Raw genomic sequence first — 11,280 nt, forward strand, 5'->3', positions numbered from 1 at the left:
ATTGAATAGGATGTGCTGCTGTGACAGGCTTAGGTGCTGATAAGTGGTTGGAATTTCTTTACAACAAGAGAAGGTAATTTTTGCAAATTACAGATTTAAAATTTTTTTGGAGCAACACAAATAATTACTGTAAATATAAACTATAATTACTGTAACTATAAACTATAAACAAATAAATAAAACCTTCAATGTCTTAGTGTTTATCAATGTTCAAGACCTTTCATTTTTTTAATTTAACAAATTTTTAAAAGTTTAAATATAGAAATGCAGCATTAATACTGCTATTAATGCTACATTAATAGCATTAATAGGAATGCTATTAATGAATTATCATTATAGGTCTTATGTCTAAGACTTGTTTTTAAGAGTTTCAGAGATTTTTAAAAATGTCTTTCATACTTACAAAGAAACATATTCTAATATAGTGTGTATTTTACTGTGCTAGTTAGCTTACACTTTTAAGTTAATATTTTGAGGAAAATAGTAATTTAAAAATAAATACGTTGTTTATTAATCATCATAATGTTGTACGAAAAAAAAACGTATTTGCAATTTAATTAAATGTAATATGATAGTGGCCATATGATTATAAAAGTCAGAATAACCAGTTAGTTTATTACTTTAATATTATGCTGAAGTATTGACAAAATGATAGTGAAAGTGATCATAATATAAATATTGTTGTGTAAATAATTAAAAATTTAATTTACTTAGAGGAGACAAAGAAAAACAGAATAATTTAAGCAAAACAAGTATTGCAAGCAATTTACGCAGTGGAGATTAATTACGAGGGATTTAATGTTTCCGCTTTTGCACAAAGAAGTACACTATTTTTATATGCAAACAAATTTTATTAGTAGTCTTTAATAATAAAAATAATCTTTAGCTTCAACTTTGAAGGACTACTTAAGTCGATCGATCAAACTGAAAAAAGATAATAAACGTGAGTAGTAGTTCCAGGGACGACCACTGAGAGGCGCTGTAGCCAAGCATATCCTGGAGGCGGTCTTTACTTTTCAGACCATATGTTTCAGCCAACCAATCAGCGGAAGCAGTCATAGTTGAAAGGTTACGTCTAATATGGCGGCCAACAAACGAGTTCTGTATGTCGGTGAGTCTTTTAGATTTTTTACTTTAAAAGTGAATTATATGATTTATGGTTTATGTGTTTTAGGAATATTATTCTTCTCCACTTATAATTGTGTTCATGAAAGTAATAAGAGAGCGCAAAGACGGTGTTTGTACCTTTAGTAGACATGTAGACAGAGAAAATGTGCACTAATCTACCAAATGCTGCAACCTTTTTATATCTCCTAACTTTAATGTTGTACTATTAACTATACTAGTTATGCTATAAAGACTAAAGATTCGCCTCTGAATCTTGACAAACATCTAAGATGCACAATAAAAATAGCATATTGTTATTGTGTATAAGCTGAGTGTATTGTGTGTTTTCTCTGAGGTGGCTTGGCTGAGGAGGTGGATGAAAAGGTGTTGCATGCAGCTTTTATTCCCTTTGGAGACATCATAGACATCCAGATACCACTAGACTATGAAACAGGTAAGCCCTCACACTTATTGTTACATTTACTAAAAATGCCGGTGGATCCAGGCCTAATTACTGTGTGTTGTGTGAAATTTTCAGAAAAGCACAGAGGATTTGCATTCATTGAGTTTGAGCTGGGAGAGGTGTGTGAAGGAATGGAAATATAGCAGTTTAAAGCGCGTTTCTCTATAAGGTGACTGATGGGTATTTTTTTCTTGTGCAGGATGCAGCCGCAGCTATCGATAACATGGTAAGAGGTAAAAGTGTGCTATTGCTCTCTGGTGGCCTTGAGAGTTGTAGCTGACGTGCTTCTTCTCTGCTTTTTGCTAATCAGAATGAGTCTGAGCTTTTTGGACGGACCATCCGTGTCAACATTGCAAAGCCAATGAGAATCAAAGAGGGTTCTTCTCGACCTGGTAATGAAAACTATATTCCACTTGGGACTTTAAAAACTTTTTTTTACTTCATTCTGTAATTTTTTTCCCCCTCCCACTAGTGTGGTCGGATGACGACTGGCTGAAGAAGTTCTCAGGGAAAACGGTAGAGGAAGCTGAAGCAGAGGCAGCATCTGGAGAAGCAGCCACCGCAACACAGGAAGTAAGAGGCATTTCCTTATCTTAATAGTTAGTTTACATGTCTGATAAGTGGGTTTCTGTGTTGGTCACAGCCTTCGCTGCTGAATGTGCTTTTGTGAAGAATTCAGCTCATTCAATGCTCAGCTTGGCAGGTTGTTTCAAAGTGAAGATGCAGTGCTTTTGGCTTTTCTTTTTTTTTTCAAACTTAACTGGAATTTAATAATTTAATTTATTATTTTGCAGGGTGAGCCTCCAGCTAAGAAGGGCAGAGTGAATCCACAGGTCTACATGGATATAAAGATCGGTAACAAGCCAGCAGGGAGACTGCGCTTCCTCCTCCGGGCCGACATCGTTCCGATGACAGTAGGTCTGTACAAACTCCTTAAACATGTTGTTGTAGGATTGACAGATCTGTAAGGATGAACATTCTTTCTCGCTTAGCCAACAGATGTCCTGTTTTTTTCTGTGTGGTGGGATTATGTGGTGTAGGTTTATTTTTATTTATTTTTTTAAGTTTCTAATTGACACAAAGCAAAAAGACAAAATAAGAAGCTTTTTAGCATCTCATCTGCAGTGGTTTCCAGAGAAACTATTCACAGAACAGGGACATTTAGTTTATATACTTCAGGAATTAGAACAAACTTAGAATCCAGAGAAACTCATCTAGAGAAACTACTCATGCACTAGTCATTCAAAGCACTTTGAATTGTCTTGTTGCTGAAAATGTGCTATATAAATAAAATGATCTTACATTTCACAATAATGTGCAGTTAGTGTTGCCCTCTCAACATTTTAGGCCCAAACGTCAGGATGAAGGTGAGCTTTTAGATTCCTACAAATTCCAGCAGCAACATGTGAAATATGACTCAAACCTGCTGGAAATCTCTCAGATGCATCAAAGAAATATGGAGGGGGGAACGCAAACCAGTTTTCTACAGCTTTAAAAGGAAACTACAGATTTAACATGATGTTTATCTAAAACTTTACACCGTTTTTAAATTCAATAGAGAACTTCCGCTGCTTGTGCACACATGAAAAGGGGTTTGGCTACAAAGGCAGCAGCTTCCATCGCATTATCCCTCAGTTCATGTGCCAAGGAGGAGACTTCACCAACCACAACGGCACTGGCGGGAAGTCCATCTTCGGCAGAAAGTTTGATGACGAGAACTTTGTCCTCAAGCACACGGCTCCAGGTAAGGAATCTAGCAGTAAGCGGATTGTTGTTTTCTGATCCTGACAACGTTTGGCTAAAGTCGCGTGCTCGCTCACACAGGGCAGCTCTCCATGGCCAACTCTGGGCCAAACACAAACGGCTCTCAGTTCTTCATCACCACAGACAAAACGGACTGGCTGGATGGGAAACATGTTGTGTTCGGAGATCTGGTGGAGGGGATGGATGTGCTGCGTGCAATGGAAGTAAGAAATCAAGCCACAATCTGCTTATTTTACTGAAATGCAGGTTTCTAATCCAGCATAAAATCATGCTTTTAAGGAGTTGGTCGTCTTTTAAAAATAAGGCGCATTTTAATGTAACCTGACTTTGCTTTATTCCTCCAGGCTCAGGGAACGAAGGATGGCAAGCCAAAACAGAAAGTGATCATCTCAGACTGTGGAGAATATGTATGAATGAGTAAAAGAAAAAAAAAACTGTTTGTCTGTGTCTGATGGCTGATGTTTGTCTAAGACCAATAGGTTTTTTTTTAACTGAAATCCATTTCTGTTATGTAAATATTTCAATAAACTCATTTTTATAACTAAATCACAGGTTGGTAAGCATTTTCAATAATTGCTATCATCTATTTATGTCTGAGTTACATATAAACTGTGGAAAAGGTGTTATCACTAATTTTTAAATAATATTTCAATTGCAAGGGGAGCGATCTTAAGATTTATCCAACCTATCACAAAAAATACAATATGTTCCTGTTTCCTTAGATCAGTATATCAAAAAACATGGATCAGGATAGTTTGACAGATGCTAAAACTCTTTTATTGATTCCTTTTCTCTCAAGACTTGATTTCCAAATACCGATCACCTGCTAGCATATTTTTTTTAGCTGTGAATTATTTTGTCCTTACTTTCGCCTTCCCTTTTGGTCATTAAACACAAAACTCTGCCATATTTAAAACACAAGAACTGGAAAGAAGTTGAGTGACAGATCATACAAAATTTGAAGGAAAACTTTGGAAAGACCCACATAAAGTCTGGCTCCTTAACTTTTCACTGTCCTCTATAAATGATTACCATCTTATTGCACTGACTTGGTAATAAAATGTTTTAACTGGCTTGCATCACTAGATACCAGTTGCCTATAATCCAAACTGTGGATTCGAACCAAGTACTCGTTCATTTGCAATCTTTCCCCAGAGACTTAATGGAGGGACTTATGTTGCTAAGCCAGAATAATGCCGCCTGTCTCTGGATTCTGAATTTCATGCTGGAGAGATTCAGCAGAGTGAATCTCTTTTTGTTCAGTCCATTTCTTTTAACACTATCAACGTACAACTGTACGTACACATCAAAATCTGTTCTGTAAAGTTCCTTATTACATGGTTGTAATTTTGGTCAGTGTAAAAGTAATAATTGAACCAACAAGGAGTGACGTCTGGTTCACCTGTAATTAACGATCTTGCATGAATAATACCACTGGGATTGTGAACTGGACCCAGTAGAGATTGCACTTTCTGAGGAAATAAAAACCCACACACCCTGGCAGCACCCTTACAACATTCTTGAACGCTGAGTTTTGAGATGATGTTGATATGACGATGAGACCTATTCAGATGCATACTGATGAACTGGAACGGGTGCATTTAAAAAAAGTAGAATGTCATTGAAAAGGTAATCCATGCATCCATTTTCTTTACACCCTTGTCCCTTAGTGGGGTCAGGAGGGTTGCTGGTGCCTATCTCACACCTAGGGGCAATTTGGAGAGGCCAATTAACCTGATAGTCATGTTTTTGGACTGTGGGAGGAAACCGGAGTACCCGGAGAAAACCCACGCATGCACAGGGAGAACATGCAAACTTCATGCAGAAAGACCAGGGCTGGAGGTAATTTATTTCAGTAATTAAATTCTAAAAGCCAAACTCATTAAATGGTTATCACACACTAATTGATATATTTCTAATTTTGACTACTTTGGCTAACAGCAAATCAAATCCAAGAAATCAGTTTGTTGTACAAAAAAAAATTATAGCACTGATTAGGTATTGGGTACTAGGGGTGCACCGATTGGAGTTTTCTGGTTGATCACTGATTACTGATCTTTTAAAATGCCTAACTTACAGATTTGTGAAGATCGGCATCAAGTGTAAAAATCAGTTGATCCCTGATCTCTCAAAGTTAAGGAAATCAGCATTGATAAATCTGCTGGTCGATAAATCAGTGCACCACTAGTAAACACAGTTTGCTTTGAGGGGTTAGGTCAGGAGAGTTTGCTTGCAAAGTGAGTTAATCGGGTGCCTGCATTGGGTCCAGCTGATAAATTAAGACACTTAGAATCAAAACGAATCATGTCTGTCTGTGGAAGCTTTACGCTGGATTTCAATACAGTGCCTTTTTACACTTCCTCCAAATTCTGTGACCTTTATTTCTACATCAAATGCATTTTTATGACTTAAATTGTAATTGAGAACTTTGGACCACTGAGCAACAGTCCAGTCAATGCAATGGTTTTCACCTTTACTACAACACTTCTTCCTTCCACTAAACCTTCCTGTAATGTACTTTGATGCAACATTCTGAACAACTTTCTTTAGCTTTGACGTTTTGTAGCTTGCCTGTCTGTGTCAATAATAATTAAACATTTATGCATAAAAATTGTTTTCATTTGTATTATTTAATATTTTCTTTTTTGGTGAAGTTTGGTGTTTTATTTATCCACGTTGACCGAAATAAAACGGTGGTATATCATAAATATGTATATATTTTATGGTATTTTCATCAATTGAGACGCCTTATAAATATTTTTTGGAAAGGTTTATCTTTTTTTTTCTTTTTCATGTTTTTTAAAACGTTGTTTTTTTTTTTTTTTTAAACAAAACAAAACAACAAAACCAACTTTGGAGAGCTTGTTTGGGTCGTGTTTTACGTAAGAGTGGAGCCTTTTAAGAGTACCTTTCATTGGTCGAACAAGTTTTGAGGTTGTGGAGCCACACCTGTACAGGTCATCGCGGTGGGAAGTCACATGCCAGGATAGCAGCTCCACCCCAACTTTCAGCTCCATTCTAGTCTCGGGGCTGTAAATCTGCCGAGATTCTCGTCGGGGTTGTTGATCCACGGACTGCTGCTCTGCTCCGACTCGGAGGCGCCGCGACTGTTTTTGAGCTTTAAACTGTGAGTAACTTCAAACAGATACGAGCGAACATAGTAGATCAGACTGTGATGTGAAGCTGTTTTAATGTGTTTCATGTGGGAACTCGTGTCAGAGCGCAATTACGCACAGAAACTCGGAAACCTTCAGCGCAGGGATGGGAAGTAACTAGCTGGATTTAGCGAGAGTTGCCACACTGTAAAAATGAAATGGACGCTCATGTAAATGAGGTCTAACTAGATAAATAAGAACAACGTGTATTTCAGATTTAATACTGTTTAAACTAAACTACCAGAACACAAAGTTAATGACATTTGTGTTTGTTGCTTTCTCAATGATTCACTTCAGCTTTCGTTTGTTTCAGAGTCCATATCCATGGTATTTAAGCCCCGAGGAAAGCCTTTTAGTCTGCCTTCGATCAGCAGGAAGACAGTCTGTGAACAAACTCCATCATGAACTGGGCATTCCTCCAAGGATTGCTCAGTGGCGTGAACAAGTACTCCACAGCCTTTGGTAGAGTGTGGCTGTCCATTGTGTTCCTCTTCAGGATCATGGTGTTTGTGGTGGCGGCTGAGAAGGTGTGGGGAGACGAGCAGAAAGACTTCAAATGCAACACGGCTCAGCCAGGATGCCACAACGTCTGCTACGACCACTTCTTCCCAGTGTCCCATGTCAGGCTGTGGGCCCTGCAGCTCATCTTCGTCACCTGCCCCTCGTTCCTGGTGGTGATGCATGTGGCCTACAGGGAAGACAGGGAGAAAAAGCACAGGGAAAAGTATGGTGAAAACTGCCGCCGAATTTACCTGAACACTGGGAAGAAACGCGGAGGTCTGTGGTGGACCTACGTCCTCACGCTGCTTTTCAAAATAGGGGTGGACGTGACCTTCGTCTACCTTCTCTACCACATCTACGAGGGGTACGACTTCCCCTCTCTAATCAAGTGCAAAGAGGTACCGTGTCCCAACACAGTGGACTGCTTCATCTCTCGGCCGACCGAGAAGAAAATCTTCACCCTCTTCATGGTGGTCACCAGCCTGGTCTGCGTCCTGCTCTCCATCTTCGAGATCGTCTACCTGGTGGGAAAACGCCTCCACGAGTGTGTCACCGGGGACTTTCACTCAAATCGCATGACCAACACGCTGTCCAGCGGATCCAGTCTGATGGACTCGATGAAACAGACGGGCAAAAAAACACCCGAAACGCCCGCACCCTCGTACAGCGTAGCTGTATCGTGAGACACGAGAGAAAAGACTTTCTGAAAAAGCACAAAGACGGCGAGGAAGCAAAGCTTGGCACTCCTTGCTGCCTGAAAAAGACTTGTTGGTATAAAGCACCTCAAAGACTGAATCTTTGTACAGAGTTTGCATTTCTGGGTCATTTTACATGCTGTTGGTAAATAGAATATATTTTAACTGAAAAAGCTCTACTGAAGTTTTAAAGAAAGAAAAACAACAGAATCCCATATGTCGCTTTGTCTGATTTAGGCCTGGAACCAGAAGTGTGAGTCACTCCTCGGTTTGGCAAGTTTTACCAGCACATGTGGTTCCTCTGTGTAACATTTTCCCCGTGCTTAAGCCCGACCTCAAATGTTCAGCCTGCTGAGAGTCTTCCCCTTTCCCTCAGAGCCTGACGTTGGACACTTTTCATGGATGTTACTTGTTTTTTATTTTGTTAGTGTTATTGTGTTTTCCTGCTTTCTGTGTTTATCCTGGGGGCAAGAATGTGGTTTTCATAAACCCAGCTGATCAGGATGTGGATATTTTACATTCGACGTCACTGCATATGTGTTGATATTTTGTAATAAATGTTATTTTATGTTTTAAAAGGCTTCTTTCTCATATTTAAAAAAAAAAAAAACTGACATGGCGGGTGGAAGAGAGGGGAATGTGTTTAAGAGCAGTGTAAACCATCCACCCTTACTACAGAAAAGGATTTGTTGACTCTGCACAAGCCTTGTGGCTGAGCAAAGATCTCAGCCTTCCTTCCTGTCTTATTCCTACTTTTTCATTTGTTTCGTAAAAAGCCTTGCGCCCCATTGGCCAGGCTGATTATCCTGTTGCCAAGAGCAGCGCTTTCATTGTTTGGGTACATTGGTACATTGAGGCGGAGTCACCCACTCCATGGTTTGATTCATCTCCTCTGAAGAGTGACCCCACCCAGTAGAGGAATCCATGTTTATGTTGCCTTTTTTTCCCTTCTTTTTTATACGGTTGATTACAGTAGCTTCACTGCAACGTGACAAAGCAGTGATGTAGTCAGAATTAAGGGCCATTTGCAACTCTCTCCTTATTTGCCTTGCTAAGGTTTTGAAATGCAGCTGTTTACATCCACCTTGGCAGAACCCCAGTGACAGAGTGGTATGTACAAAAGTAAGCCAGCCAAATGAAGCTCTGCAAACAAGGACTGGATAAACTGCAGGCATCAGTAGTTCACTGGAAACGTATGAAAGGATTTTAAGGCAGTCATCCAACTAACACAGTCTTCAGAAACTTTGTAATTACTAAAGGACATCAGCAGGTAGATGGAAGATTGACGTTTGTACCTGGTTGTATTCAGACTTTTTAACAATAACAAACCTTTCCCTTATTTTCCCTAATTTGCTAAATTACCTTATTTTAGTTTTAAGTTAAAGAACAGCATCATGGAGATAAAACTGTCAATAAAAAAAAGATGCTTGACACATGAAAAAATGATTTCTTGGGTAGATGCATTTACTTGTTAAAGAGGTTGAACTCCATCTACGCTAGACAACATTAACATGTAAGAAAACATACAAAAATAAAACATAAAATATATACAGTTTGAGAAAAAAAAACAATATTTGCATCAATGAAAGCCTAGACAAGTGTGGTGTGTAGTTAATGAGAAAAACAGGATATACATTTTGACTGCAAAGGTAGAGCAGCTGAAATCCCAGCCTGGGGTCTTTCTGCATGGAGTTAGCATGCAGAATGACCCCACAGGTCTGTGGGGTTTCATTTCAGTAAGCAGCTTCTTTCAGTATCCTAAAAAACCTGACTGTTTGGTCATCTGAATTGCTCTTGGGTATGTGCATGTGGTTGTTTAGTGTACTCTGCCTCTCACCCAAAATTTGGGTGAGAGGCAAGTTTTAAGTGCCCCTCAAGCACCCAACACAGATCTGGTTCTTTTGTCTGGATATAAAACAAAGAGCTTCGTTGTAAAAGTGTGGAGTGGAAAGTGGAGATCAATGACATCCTTTAGTTTTGTCTCGTCTCTGAAGAGAGACACTGGGAGTATCATAGTTTGTGACCTTTGTTTGGGATATCAAGTTAACTTGTTATTGTTGATGAAACAATTGATTGCTAAAAGATATTTTCCCCATACAGAAAAGACAATGAAACAGAAATGAATCTCTTCTACTAAGAGATTAAATGATATCAAAAGTCCAGATTATTATAATAAAAAAAAGAGAGAGACACTGACGTTCTGGTTCTGGTCGCCTTCAGTTGAGTCTGACTGTAAATTCAGTTTTTTTGAATTTAGCTGATTCATCTTCACACCCTGAAGTTTCACAATGGAGGTTTCCTTGATTCACGTGTCTGTCAAGTTGGTCACTTAGTTGTTTTTACCTGTGACCTGTTTATCCAACTAATTTGTGGACAACGTTTTGACCTAAATCCAAATTAGAATGACTAAAGTATGTCATCGTTGCATTGGTTAGTTGCTGACTGATGATGCCACGCTCTCTTGTTGTCTTCAGATCTTTTCATTCTTCAGTAAATTCATCCTTCATAGCCCTGACGAGCTCCTTCTCTCATGTTTGCCCTTTTAGATGGAAACTGGTTGATCTGTCCTTGTGGGATAAAGATAATCTAATCACCGTTTTGAACTAACCAACACTAAAAAACAGGAGTTTTAAAGGATATTATCTTTGTACAGTAATGTAAAGAAGTTGCTAAGAATCGCCAATCTCTGGGACAACTATCTTAATTTCAACATTTCGATCTCTATTTCACTTTTAGGAGGAATTTTGAATATTTCAGGGTATAAGAAGAAGAAGAAGAACTTTGATTTTTTTCTAAAGAGTTTCAAGACCAGATGCTCAGTTTGGAGCCACTTTTTCCATCACAGTGGCTTGACAATTCATACCATAAATTCCAGGAAGGTATTGGAAAACGTCCTTCAAGATTTTGGTCCTTATTGACACAGTAGCAACTCAGAGTTGCTTCATAATTATTTGCTGCACATCTACAGTTCCACCACATCTTACAGGTGGTCTGTTGAATTGAGATCTGGAGACTCTAATGGCCACTGAACTCATTTTGCTTTATGACATGATGCCAAGGCTGCATGCAAGACTTTCTTGCCATCAGAACTTCCTGGTTTTTGATGCTAGTTGGGGACTTTGTGAACTTAGTTTTAATGTTCTCCCCATATTCTGTCTGAGTACTCCGGCTTCCTTCCAAAAACAATATGTGTTCAATTAATCAACTATCCTAAAATGCCTTTACACGTGAGAGTGCGTGTGTATGGTTGTTTGTTCCTGTTTTATCCTGTGATGGAAAGAGAGACAAGGTACACCCTGCCTCTCTTTCATTGAACTGTTAGACTTTGACACAAGAGCATTGTTGAAGGAGGCAGCTAATTGAGCAACGGTTTACTTTCTATCTTGTCAAACCAGTTTCCCCAATATTAATGTCTGATTCTTGTTTTAAACTTCAGCAAGTCATTTTCTGGGTGCCTAAATGCATCAAAAAACTTTTTTATGATTGATATTGTGTAAGGAAGTAAATGTATAGTTTTCCCTGAATTAAACCATTCACAGGAGGTACTGGGAAACTTCCTTCAAGATTTTGTTCCTTGTTGACGTCGTAGCAACTC

General features: G+C 38.8%; 2 protein-coding genes across 2 annotated transcripts; both read left to right on the plus strand.

Moving 5' to 3' along the window:
* Window positions 1-1,006: 1,006 nt before the first annotated feature.
* Window positions 1,007-3,880, plus strand: ppie (peptidylprolyl isomerase E (cyclophilin E)). Its single transcript, XM_014973614.2, has 10 exons — window positions 1,007-1,111; window positions 1,463-1,561; window positions 1,646-1,689; window positions 1,770-1,796; window positions 1,881-1,962; window positions 2,043-2,143; window positions 2,365-2,488; window positions 3,129-3,314; window positions 3,395-3,537; window positions 3,679-3,880. Exons 1-10 carry the CDS (start codon window positions 1,081-1,083, stop codon window positions 3,745-3,747), a joined length of 906 nt encoding a protein of 301 aa, XP_014829100.1. The 5' UTR covers window positions 1,007-1,080; the 3' UTR covers window positions 3,748-3,880.
* Window positions 3,881-6,263: 2,383 nt separating this feature from the next.
* Window positions 6,264-8,263, plus strand: gjb10 (gap junction protein beta 10). Its single transcript, XM_014999947.2, has 2 exons — window positions 6,264-6,461; window positions 6,803-8,263. The coding sequence occupies exon 2, from the start codon at window positions 6,891-6,893 to the stop codon at window positions 7,671-7,673; it is 783 nt and encodes a 260-aa protein (XP_014855433.2). The 5' UTR covers window positions 6,264-6,461; window positions 6,803-6,890; the 3' UTR covers window positions 7,674-8,263.
* The last annotated feature ends 3,017 nt before the right edge of the window (window positions 8,264-11,280 follow it).

This window comes from Poecilia mexicana, unplaced genomic scaffold (assembly GCF_051168715.1).
Source record: "Poecilia mexicana isolate PSO_F unplaced genomic scaffold, ASM5116871v1 scaffold_22, whole genome shotgun sequence".
NCBI lineage: Eukaryota > Metazoa > Chordata > Actinopteri > Cyprinodontiformes > Poeciliidae > Poecilia > Poecilia mexicana.

What these genes read in the sequence shown, in the direction of transcription:
- ppie (XM_014973614.2), top strand. Translation starts at nt 1,081, where the DNA reads ATGGCGGCCAACAAACGAGTTCTGTATGTCG. An exon ending in CAGCCACCGCAACACAGGAA is followed by an intron (nt 2,144 to 2,364) that starts GTAAGAGGCATT and finishes ATTATTTTGCAG; the next exon opens with GGTGAGCCTCCAGCTAAGAA. An exon ending in CATCGTTCCGATGACAGTAG is followed by an intron (nt 2,489 to 3,128) that starts GTCTGTACAAAC and finishes TAAATTCAATAG; the next exon opens with AGAACTTCCGCTGCTTGTGC.
- gjb10 (XM_014999947.2), top strand. Translation starts at nt 6,891, where the DNA reads ATGAACTGGGCATTCCTCCAAGGATTGCTCAGTGGCGTGAACAAGTAC.